The sequence below is a fragment of the Leptonychotes weddellii genome, chromosome 10, assembly GCF_054177405.1.
Source record: "Leptonychotes weddellii isolate Sample4059 chromosome 10, ASM5417740v2, whole genome shotgun sequence".
Lineage (NCBI taxonomy): Eukaryota > Metazoa > Chordata > Mammalia > Carnivora > Phocidae > Leptonychotes > Leptonychotes weddellii.
This window is the reverse complement of record NC_138378.1, coordinates 10,871,600-10,884,059: the sequence shown is the minus strand read 5'-3', so window position 1 is coordinate 10,884,059 and position 12,460 is coordinate 10,871,600. Positions and strand designations below refer to the sequence as shown.

The window sequence follows — 12,460 nt, the reverse complement described above, 5'->3', positions numbered from 1 at the left end:
TTCTGCTACCCCATCTCTGGACACCTGGCAAGGCCCACCTCCCTGATCCATGCCTCCTTTACAACTCAGCCTGAGCCAGGCGAACACCTGGGTCCCAGATACAACAGGTCATTTGTAGTCTTTGCTTTGCGTGTCCCAAACTGTTGCCCCACCCACAAAGTCTTCGTGGTTCCCGTGGCCACTGTTAGCGGCTGACCCAGGTCTGGAGAGCTGGGCGCCACTCCTGAGAGGGGGAGCCACCCTGGCTCACCTGAGCAGGCAGCTGTAGGAGAAATCGAGGAGACCCATCTCACGCCAGCCACCGGCCTCTTCTGTGGTGTCGCCCAGCAGGACGGTGCGGAGGTTGGTATACATGGCGTCCGTGAGTGCCTGGAGGTCCCTGTGGAGGGTCCTAGGGCAGGGAACAAAGTAAGGGTACAGCCTCCAAAGGGAAACACATGCACACAGGCGCCCGCCATCCCTAAACCTCCCAGGGCTCCGGTTCCCCGTTGCCAATGGGGGCCTGCGGACAACTGGCCTAAACTCGATAATATTATTATCGTTACTATCATCATCAGTGACAAGGGCAGTTGCTCTTTATTGTGCCAAGCACCATGATCTCATTTCATCTTTTGACAACTCTAGGGATCACAGTTACTATCATGCCACCCATTTTAGCGGCAGAGAAACTCAGGGACAGGGAAGAACGTGACTTTCCCAAGGTCACACAGCCAGTAAGCGATGCAGCTGGGATTGAAACCCTGGTCCGCCCAACCCCAGAGTCTGAACCCCCAACCGTGACAGTCTGTCCCTCCTCGGGACACACAAGCTCGGATAAGGAACCCACACACTTCTGGGAGAGAGAGAACTAGTAAGCCAACTCTTTCTCCTTGAGACCCAAAGTTAGGGATACCTGTTTGGATAAAGCATCCCCCGACCAAGGACTGCTAAGACGTGACCCTGAGTGAAGGCGACATGAGGAATGAGGTCGTCTGGGCTGGCGACCTGGTGTCACTGCGTGTGCCTAGGAGTCTGGCAGTGTGTGCGGCTAAAGCGGAAGTCCCTCCATACCGAGCCTCCACAATACAGAGTCGACGCTGAGCCATGACTGAGCATGTGACTGGAAGCCCACAAAGGTGGGATCTTGTATCTGAGGTGAAGGCCACTTTGGGACACATGCAGGGATCTAGACCAGGAAAGGCCCCGCGGCAGCAAGCACACGGTGTCCCCATGCCACGGCGGAACCAACGTCCAACAGCGACACCTCGCAGCAGCACCGAGAATAGTGCTAGCCTGCCGACCCAGCTCTCTGTCCCCACCTGCTGTTTGGAAACAGGATGGACCCCTGTAGAGGGAGAAAACCACCCGGTTCTAGGATAACTCAAGAGGGGAAAGCCTCCAGAAGGGTTCCACGAACTCCCAGGAAATATAAGCTCTTGGATGTTCAAGTTGAAACGTTGTTGGGGAAACAAACAGACATGACCCACGTGAGATAATGGGTAAGTAAAAGGGCTTATCGCAGGGCCTGGCACATTGTAAGTGCTCAATAAATGGGACCTGGTGTAGCGACTGACCCTGATCCAGCGGTTCCTCAGACCCCACTCCAAGCACTAGTCCTTGATAGAGACAGTAGCCCTTAACAGATGTGGAGCCATGCCCAGAAGACCACATACTGGCTGAAGGGAAATTCCCAGGAACTCTTAGGGCAGACACTGGAGGAAAGTGGAGTCCTCCCTGGGTATGGGGGGCAGAATGCAGTGACCTGGGGATTCTTATTGCTAATGGGACCTGATGGTCCCCCTAGAATGCCAGGACCCAGGACACTCGGGCTCAGAAATATTCCTAGAGGTGACCCCACAAAGCCAAGGTCAGATTGGGCGTTGTCTCTCATTGATGTTCACCTCATACTCTGGCCTTTCCTCAGCTTTAGCAGCCCTGCAAAACCCAGTCTTCTAGATGCTTTTCCTAACCCCAGGAGGTTACCCTTCCTGGAGACGGACCACTAAGAATTACCATCAGACTGCATGAACTCTAGGAGCAGACCCAGAGTCTTATTTCCTCAGTACATCAGCTGGAGGAGACTAGGCTGTGGAGTTTGCAGACCTGGGTTCAAATCTCAGGGGTGCCATCTACTAATGGTGGACCGTGGGTAACTCACTCCACTTCCCTGAGTCTGTTTCCTCAACTGTAAAATAGGGATAAAAGTACCTACACTTTTGAGGCAACAGCACAGATAGCAAAGTATTTCTCTCAAATCCCCAGCATATGGTAGGTGTCTTCAAATAGTGACTGGCATCATTCTGCACCCCCGGCATCTAGACGGTGACTAGCGTATAGTAGGTCCTCAGATATTTACAGACGTAATGATTGCAGAATAAATGTGCTCACATATCCTCTTGTTGATATAATTCCTCCTTATGTTTCAGGACCTGCTCACTTCCTTGCTGTGTGACCTAGGGCAAGTCACTGCTCTTCTCTGGGTCCCAGTATCCTCAGCCATAAAGCAGAGCTGTGAGTAGCTTACCCTCCAGCATCACTGGGAAAACTAATGAGATCACAGAATATGGACTCAAAAATATTAACCACCCCACCCACTTCCTTTCCTTTTACAGATGAGGAAACAGAGGCTCAGAGAGGGCAAGGGACTTGCCCAAAGTCACACAGCTAGGAAGTGGTAGGGCTGGGATTTGAATCCAGGTCTGGCTGACCCAAGTCCCCAGTCTCCTCCTACTGAAATCAGACCTGCCTCCTAAAAGGAATAAAGGTGAGAGGAACCTTTCTTCAGCCCAATTCTTTTGGCCCCTCCCTGGCCACCCTCAGGCACCGTCTCCAGCCACTCACGGTTTCATCTTGGCCTTTTCATCACTGGGGCTGTAATGCGGGAGCTGCACATCAAAAATCCTCTCCATGAGGAAGACAGCATAGGCGTGGAAGTCCAGCTTGGTGCGAGGCTCCCACACCACCGCGTCATAGGAGTGCGGGTCCAGGAGCACGGTCACATACCTGCCGCCCACCAGCACCTGCGGGAAGTCAGCAGGGGCGGAGTGAGGAGAGCTGCTACAAATGACAGCTCTCGGGGGTCGGGGGCCCACCCTGTGCCAGACACTTCACAGACAATGTTCTCTCAGCCACCCCTCACGATGACCCTACGAGGGAGGGACCATTTATGGCCGCAAACGGAGGCTTAGAGAAGGCACGTGATGTGCCCGAGATCACGCAGCGGAGACGCGGCAGAGTGAGGACTGGCGTTCGCTTTTCTGCGCCGAAGGCTGTGCTCTCAACCACCTCACTCTTAAGCACCTCCCATGATTATCTTGGTCACTGCCTTCTCGCCGGCATCCAGGAGAGAGTCTGCCCACAGAAGGCAGCAGGTGCATGTTGTGTGCATCACGGGTGGGCGGACGGACGGACGGACGGACGGACGCTGTTGGGTTAATGCTAGCAGCTGTACCAGCAATACCTGCTTCTGAGGGAGCCTGAGCTCTGAATGTAACCTGCTGCCCAAGAAGGAAGGAAGCAGCAGTGGAGAGCTGTAAGCCTGCAATTAGCAAAGGAAAGGGCATCTTCCCTCAAATGTCTATTGGGGGGGTCACACAATCCTAACCACGCACTGCTTTGGCCCCAGAGTGTGATCTGGGAGTCACATTAATCAAACTCTCTTATAGAATACAGGCCATTAGGGCATGATCTCAGGGTCGTGAGATCGAGCCCCACATCGGGCTCCGTGCTGATTCCCTCTCTCCCTTTCCCTCTATCCCACCCCTACCTTCTAAAATAAATAAATCTTTAAAATACAGGCCAATATCCAAGAAAAAAATGCTACTGAACAGACTGTTAGATGGGTGGGTAAACAGAAGGATATCATCAGTGAATGTATGTTGGATGGAAAGATGAATGGACGAGTAGCTAAAGGTTAGTTGGAAACTAAAAGTATGGATGAATATTGGGTACATGATGGCAGGATGCTCAGTGGGTACTGGGTAAAAGGATTGAAGGATGAATGTTGCATGGGCAGAACTTGAAAGGACACATGGAAGGCGGATGGATGTGGTGGTTGTTTGGATGTTGAAGGGATGGATGGATGGATGGAGATATAAATAGATGCATATAGAGTGGACAGATATTGGATACTGAATGGATAGGTAACTGGATGTTAGGTGCATAGTGGCAGAAGGATGGAAGGATGGGTAGATAAATGGAAGTTGGTAGAAACTGAACATATGGGAGTTCAGTCAGTTAACTGCCCGACTCTTGATCTCAGCTCAGGTCTTGATCTCACAGTCGTGAGTTCAAGCCCCGCACTGGTCTCCACACTGGGCAGGGAGGCTAATTTAAAAAAAAGATATTGAATATATGGGTAAAAACTGGATAGATGTTAGGTACATGAATGGAAGGATGCTGGATAAATTTGAGTAGACAAAGGGTTGGAGGATGGATAAATGGATGGATGGACAGATGCTGGATAGATATATGGAATGATGGATGAGTGGATAGAATTTTGATGGAAATGGAATGTATGAATGTGTGTTCAGTGGATATTAGGATGGAAGGATGCTGCTTATATACTGAGTAGACAGGCAGAAGGATAAATGTTGGATGGATGGATGTTGGGTAGATGGAAGTTGAATGGATGGATAGAGGTTGGTTGGATGGACATACAAGAACTGGACAGACATTGAACGACTTGATGTTGGGAAGATGCTAAAGGGATAATGAAGGGATGGATGTTGATTAAGTGCTGGCTGTACAGCTGGATAGAAAAATGGATAGAAAGTTGGTTGGGCCACTAGATGGGTGGGTTAGTATATAACTAAAAGAAGGATGTAGAAGGAATCTGTGAACACCAGGTATGACCGGCCCAGCTGCTCATCCCCTTCCCTCCCTAGAGGCACAGGACACACTTACAGTAAAGATATCACCATGCTTCTTCTTCATCCTAGTGAGGAAGCTGGCCGCATCTTTTCCAAACTCCAAGGCATGGCCCAACCAGGGGATACTGCCCAGGTCCAGGGGAGGCTCGCCAGGTCGCCTAGAGAAGCCACAGTACTCATCACCATTTGATTAAGCAGGGAAGAAGACAAAAAGTGTAGGGCATAGGGTGTAATTTTTAAGTAGAGAGGACAGAGCAGGCTTCCCCGAGATATTTGAGAAAGACCTGAAGGTGGTGAGGGAAGGAGCCACATAGATATCTGGAAGAAGAGCCTTCCAGGCAGAAGGAACAGCGCAAAGGCCCTGAGGCTGCGTCATGCCTGGTGTGTTCCTAGAACAGTAAGGAGGCCAGTGTGGCTGGATTGGAGGGAGCAAGGAGAAACAACAGAAGCTGAGGCCAGACTGGTAATGGATGCCAGACCATGCAGGGCCTTGGAGGCAGCTGTGAGGACGTTAGCCTCTCCCCTGAGTAAGGTGGGAGCCAGGGGAGAGTTTCGAGTAGCACAGGGACATGATTTGACTCAGGTTTTTTTTTTTTTTTACAGGATCCTTTTGGCTGCTGAGTAGAAGATGGATTACAGGAGGCCAAGAGCAGAAGCTGGTGTTGGTACATGTTAGGGAGTCCTTGTGGGTGGGAGAGCTTTCTAGAACTCAGTAGTACAAGGAAGGAAGCAGCAGTGGAGTTCTCTGCCTGAGCCAGCCTGGACAGGGTCATGCCCACAGGGAAAGAATGAGACTGGGAGAGCACGGCGGAGAGGCAGAAGATAGTGGAAGGACTGGCCTCATCACTGAGCCCTGGCTGCCCCTGCCCCACAATCCTCTGGGGGAGGGGCTGTTAGCTAGGGAGAGCTACCTCCCCATCATGAAATGGGCCTCACAAAAGCGCAAGGCTGGTGCTCATGGTGGACCCCTTGGAGGTCCTTCAACCCAGCCTAGGACCAGTGCTTTCATCTTGGAATGATCAGAACCACAGGTTTGCAGAGAGCTCCCAGTCTGCTGAATGAGCGAGTGAGTCATCCCAGCTCTGCACTGTGGAGTCACTCACTCGCTCACCAAATATTAACTAGGAAGCAGGCACTGCTCTGTGTGCTGGAGATACAGCAGCGAACAGGAGAGGCGAGGTGCCTGACTTCACAGGGCTTCCATACTCATAAGGGGAGGCAGACAAAACCCAAAAAAAAGCAAAATCATTTCAGGGAGTGGGAAGTGTGATAAAGAAGATAAAGGAGCTGTAAAAGACAAATAACCCAGGGGTCCCTGGGTGGCTCAGTCAGTTAAGCATCCCACTCTTGATTTTGGCTCACGTCGTGATCTCAGGGTCACGGATCTCAGGGTCACGAGATTGAACCCCACTTCAGGCTCCATGCTGGGTGTGGAGCCTGCTTGGGATTCTCTCTCTCCCTTTCCCTCTGCCCCTCCCCCTGCTCACTCTCGCTCTCTCTTAAAAAAAAAGAAAAAAGACAACCCAATTTTAAAATGCACAAAGGATTTGAATGGACAGTCCCCTAAAGAAGAGGTACGAATGGCCAGCAAGCATATGAAAAGATGCTCAACATCCTGAGGCACTGGGGAAACGCAAATCAAAACCACAGGGTGGTACCACTTCACACCAAGATGGCTATCATCTAAAAAAAAAACAAAACAAACAAACCCAGGAAAGTAACCACTGGCAAGGATGTGGAGAAACAGAAATCCTCCTGTATTTCTGGTGGGAAAGTAAAATGGTGCAGCTGTTTTGGAAACTAGCCTGGCAGTTCCTTGAAAGGTTAAACAGAGTTACTTTACGACCCAGCAATACAGCCCAAAGAGCTGAAAACATAAGCTCATGTACAAACCTGTACACTATTGTTCATGGTGGCATCATTCATAGTGGCCAAGAGATGGAGCCAACCAAGTGTCCATCGACTGACGAATGGACAGACCAAATACGGTACGCCCAAGGCATGGACCGTTCTTCAGCCACAAAGAGGAATGAAGTAATGATTCACGCTACAGTGTGGATAACCTCAGAACCATCATGTTAAGTAAAAGAAGCCAGACACCGAAGGTCACATATTGTGTGATCTATTTCTATGGAATGTCCAGAAAAGGCACCTCCATAGAGATGGAAAGTAGATTAGTGGTTGCCAGAGGCTGAGGGGAGGGGAGAACGCAGAGTGAGTGCTAACGGGGATGGAATTTCTTTGGGGGATGACAGAAAATATCCTGAAGTTAGGCAGTGGTGATGGTGGCACAAACCTGTGACTATTCTAAAACCCACTGAGCTGGATACTTTAAAAGGGGGAATGTTAGAGTATGCAAACTATAGGTCAGTAAAGAAAAAAGAAGGGTGACAGGACAGAGTGAGGGGGGCTGGTTTAGAGAAGGAGTCCATGAAGGCCTCCCCACGGAGGCGCCACATGAGCAAAGACCAGCAGGATGAGAAGGGAGTGCAATGGAAGAGGGGGGAGAAGAGGATTTCAGGCAGTGGGAACAGCAAGTGCAAAGGCCCTGGGGCAGGAGCATGCCTTCGAGGCTTTCAAGACAGCAGGAGCCAGCATAGCCGGAGTGGAGAGTGTGGGGGTGAGAGGCAGGACATGACCCGTGGCCAGGGTCAGGCTTCCACACGGGGTGCCAGGGGGAGCCCCTGGAGGGTTGGAAGTGGGAGCTGGGAAGTGATGTAGTTATGCTTTTGAAAAGCCCCAACACAGAGACCACTGTGATCATCCAGGGGAGCAACAATGGAAGCGGAGGCGACGCCAGCATCCGACCCCCCCACTTCCAGGACAGGGGGCTTTTCCCCCCTAAGACACCTTTGGCGGTATGGGCAGGACTAGAGCTTCCTTTCCTTGCTCTTTGTCCAGGTTGCTGCCAGAACTCCCCAATGAGCCAGGTGTTATTTCTGGCAGCTTTCATCGTTCCCCAGAAAAGTCCCAAGGAGGCTCAGACAAAGGCAGGAAGCTGGGAGCCCAGGCGTCTGACTCCTGATGTGGTCGCGCTGGCTCCTGGAGGCTGGGCCCTGGATCCAGCTCGGGCCCAGGCCACATTCCAGGGTGACTCAGCCGTCAGCCAGCGGGGATGAAGGAGGCTCTATTTTGGGGGCTGCGGTCTCGAGCCTCACCCGCTGACACTCTCACTGTTTTGAGGCACTGTCAGGCCCTGGGGAGGAGGAGGGGAGGGCTGGACCCTCTCATCCCCAGCTCCTGCCCACACAGCCTGCCCTTCCTGTTTCAGATTCCAGGACACCTTTTCTGATCCCCGCCCCCCCCCCAGAGTTTTAATTCCCATCACATGGGTTCCTCCCCAAACTGCCCACTCCTCACTCACAGACTCCATTGCCACCTTCACCACCTGTCCCGTCTCTCCCACTCAACGCGCTGCAAATCGGGGGAGGGAGTTAAGGATGGGTATCGCCCCCCCCCCTTTTTGTCCTGAAATAGCACACCTACAGGGGATGGAAGTTCCATGAATGTAGGCACCTGTTGTTGACCCCGACACTTACAACAGTGCCTGGCACGAGTAGGTGTTTAATAAATACATGTCAGACGAATGATTCATGCATACAGTTGGTGCTCAAGGAGCAGCACCTGCCCCCCAGAGTTGCTGAGGGGGTTAAGGGACTCTGGATTGCCCAGGGCAGAGGCTGCATCATTTAGCTGTGCTATCTTGGTGGACTGCCTCTCTATCCAGTAGTTTGACCTCAATTCAGAGCCTTGGGCTCTGGGAGGATTTCATGGGGGGACAACAGGGGGGCTTGTTTCAGCAACCTGAGCTTCCATTTAAAGTGCTAGACCCATCCTTTCCCAGGGCTCACCCACAAGCTGTCTGCCATTAACACTCTCTGGCTTCCCACCCCCTGCCCCTCGCCTCCCACTGTGTAGAGAAAGCATGTGGCCATTTTGCTCTGGTTTTTGTTTTCCTGTTTTTGTAACCGACACCAAAGGTTCAGAGAATTCTCAACATAATGAAGAACAGTCAGAGCAAGGACAGTAGATAGAACAGATGCACATCAGGGAGGCAACAAGGAGCGGTGGGGACTGTGGCCAGGCTGAGAGAGGGCTCTTCTACTGAGTCCCCCACAGGTGCTGCTCCATTGTCCCATCTTTCACGAGAAGCTGGAAATGTGGAGTTTTATGTGTGGAACCCCCCGCCCCCAATTTTCTCCTCTTGCACTGTGTGGCACACAGCAGCCCTTCATTTGTGCTGAATCCGGCCGTGGACCACCATTTGGCAGTGCATGTTGGAATGAGATAGATCTAATTGTGCCTGGAAATTTTGTATCCCTCAAGGGCCCAGATCAGCCCCTGGGCCACCAGGAACCTTCACCTGATGCCACGGTGGCCTCTGGTGCCCTGGAACAGGGGCCTCCCACCTGGAGACCTCTTCCAAATGCTCCTAGAGTAGCAGACACACAAGCCCAAAAAAGGAAGAGAGATGTCCTCCGCCCACATCACAGGAGACCAGCTCCATGAGCCATCTCAGGGTACAGATGGAGAAACCAAGGCCCAAAAGGAAAGCAGGAAGAATGTTTCTGACACCCACATGTAGGTCATGAGCCCCAATGGGCACAGAAATCAGACTCCTAATTCACAATCCAAGGCCTCCTGATTTTGGCTCACAACCTCTCCCAGAAGACAGTCACAGTTACCGAGCTGGGTTTGAAAATCCTTGCTGTAACTGCAGAAATTTGGACTGGAGACTAGATGATATTAAGAATTTTTAGGGTGCCTGAGTGGCTCAGTCGTTAAGCGTCTGCCTTTGGCTCAGGTCATGATCCCAGGGATCATGCCCCGCATCGGGCTCCCTACTCAGCGGGAAGCCTGCTTCTCCCTCTCCCACTCCCCCTGCTTGTGTTCCCTCTCTCGCTGGGTCTCTGTCAAATAAATAAATAAAATCTTTTAAAAAAAAAAAAAGGAATTTTATATTCTCAGGCAGAATAATAGAACCGTGGTTGTTTTTGACACGCATTCTGAAATATTTCCTGCAGAGATATTGTAACATCTGTAATTTTTTGTAAAAATGCTAACTGTCAAATCAAAAGGGGATCCATACATGGGGGTTCTTACACTATTCTTATTTTTCTGCGTAGTTGAAATTTTTCATAATTACAAATTTTAACTTAAAAAAGCTAGAGGTAAAGACAGCTGCCAATTGACTCAAGTAGTTTTCTTTTCTTTTTGCTTTTTACTGAGAAAAGCATGAATTTTGGAACCGGCTAGATGCGGAATATAATTTCTGTGTGGCCCTGAGGAGGTCACCTAGCCCTTGTAGGTCTCAGCTGTAAAATGGAGTGATGAACAGTACCTCGAGGGTCAGTGAGCAGAAGGGAAGGTGTGGGGCCTTCCTTGTTTGACTCAGACTGGCTCACTGTCTACACAGCATCAGCATCCTCCACCTCTTTTCCAACACTTGATTATTTGTCCTTCCTTAGGAACTTTCTGGTTACAGCCACATCTTACTATCTTAACATCATGTGGTTCTAAGACTTTTGAGTGTTCAGATTACAAATAAACTGTGTGGGAAGCAAGGAAATTCGTTTTTCCTGGGAATTAAAAATTCTTACAGCCCAGATTTGTAATCCAGGCAGACCCTGGACAAGTTGCTTAGCCTCTCTGAGCCTCAGTTTCCTCCTCCGTAAAATGGAAGGAACAAGAGTGCCCCCTGCTGAGTTGGGAGGAGGAAATGAGATTGGCGCCTAAATTGGGGTCCCCGTGGGTTCTCCCCAGGGCCCACCCAGCTGCCCCTGAGCTGTCAGTGACCCCTATACCCACACTTCTCCCCAGTACCCACTTGCTGACCCTCCTAAGCCACCAGGTATAAAAATCAACAACCCACCCTCAAAGATAAATTCGCTCTCCTGGTTATAGCAAGAATTTGCCATATGTTTAACTGGCATTTTTTTCCAACCCCGCAATTCCACTCTCTCCTATTCCCATCATCATCCCCATTTTAAAGAATGGGAAACTAAGGCAGAGAGAGGTTGCTCAGGTTGTTCTTATTCCTAGAGGCTGAGAATTTCCATATGCTGAGCATCCAGGGACCCTGCCTCCCAGAATCCATGTAGTTCATGGCTGCCCAGTCTACCCCAGAGTGGGTAGCAGCGGGTCTCATAGGAAGACCACAGCACTTTGTCCCAAACAGCAAAACCGCTGGAGACAACCTAAGAGTCCATCAACTGGGACAGGAATAAAAAGGAAAAAACAGAACCTTCCATTTATTCATACTACGGAATACTACACAGATGATCAAAAGAATGAATCAGATCCCCATATAGCAACACGGACGGATATCAAAACTAAAATCTGGAGTGAAAAAAGCAAATGCACAGTCTGAAAACATTTCCAGACTGAGTTTCCAAAAAGCCTGACCACATCCGAAGAATAATTCATTTCTCATAGAAAAACTTATGTGTGGCCTTTTTCTTTTTCTCATTTTTTTTTCAGGCAAATGAATGAATACATAGTTTTAAATCTAACCTGAAAAGGTGTCCAGAGGTTGAAGACAAATATCATGAGCTTATTGTTTGGAAATTTAACATATATTGTTTAAAAATAAAAAGTTCCCAGAAATGTTCTGGAATTTTTAGACACTCTCCTTTCATGCCCTGTATTATCTACAGCCTCATGGAGGAGGTATGATAACTAAAGGCAGTGTGGTACCCTGAATTGGATCCTGGAGGACATGATAGAAAAACTGATGAAGTTCAAATTAAGTCTGGAGTTTGGTTGATCTTAACAGACCAGTGTTGGTTTTAGTTTTGACGAACCTACCACAATAGTGTAAAGTGTTAACAATGGCAGAAACTGGACGAGGGGTATTTGGGAACTCTTTGTACAACCTCTGCAACTTTTCCGTAAATATAAAACCAGTCTAAAATAAAAAGCGTACTTTTAAAAAAACCTGGAAATTTCCCCGCCAGGCTTGTTCTCAGGCAGCCCTATGAGGGAGCCTTGATCAACAAAAGAAGTCTGGAATTGCAGGAAGGGAAGGGAAGGGCTTCAGTCTTATCTATAACAGCGCAAATATTTAAGTCAAACGTACTGAGCTATTCCATGTGCGATTCAAATTAATATTTTAAATATTTTATAAAAAGAAAGACCTACTGCCATGTCCCTGATTTGAGATACATGAGATTTACATCTCCTAAATAGCAGAGCAGGACAACCTTTGGGACGAGGAAGCTGAGACGTTTGGCCTCGGTTCTGCCCTGCCAGGCTGTGGGGTCTCAGGGGAGGGGAGACCCCTTTCTGGATCCGAGCCTACCGAACCCCTCGTCGACGAAGGGGGATCCCATGGAAAGTGGTTCCAGAGCGGATAAGAGAGCATCCTTCAGGGCCTCTGCCTTCCCCAGCCTCAACTCGTGCATCTGTGCAATGGGGCGAAGAGCGAGGTTCCCTCCCCCCCCCACCCCCCCCAAGAGCCGACAGAGGCTGGGGACTGGCTCGAGTGGTGCTGGATCCAGGCAGAGGCTGAAGAGAAGGAGGCGGCTTCTCGCACCCGCAGCCGCTCCGAACCTGTCCACGCACCCACTCCCCACCCGGAGACCCCGGGCTCTCTCCCCAGAAAGCCCTTC

General features: G+C 50.1%; 1 protein-coding gene across 1 annotated transcript in view; it reads right to left on the bottom strand.

Moving 5' to 3' along the window:
- Positions 1-12,460, bottom strand: part of PTGIS (prostaglandin I2 synthase) — a 40,986-nt gene that overhangs the window by 28,107 nt on the left and 419 nt on the right. The window contains exons 2-4 of the mRNA XM_081831940.1: positions 4,885-5,008; positions 2,821-2,999; positions 251-391 (exon numbers count right to left, since the gene is read on the bottom strand). Of these exons, the coding sequence (XP_081688066.1) occupies positions 251-391; positions 2,821-2,999; positions 4,885-5,008 (444 nt within the window). The remainder of the gene's footprint in view (positions 1-250; positions 392-2,820; positions 3,000-4,884; positions 5,009-12,460) is intronic.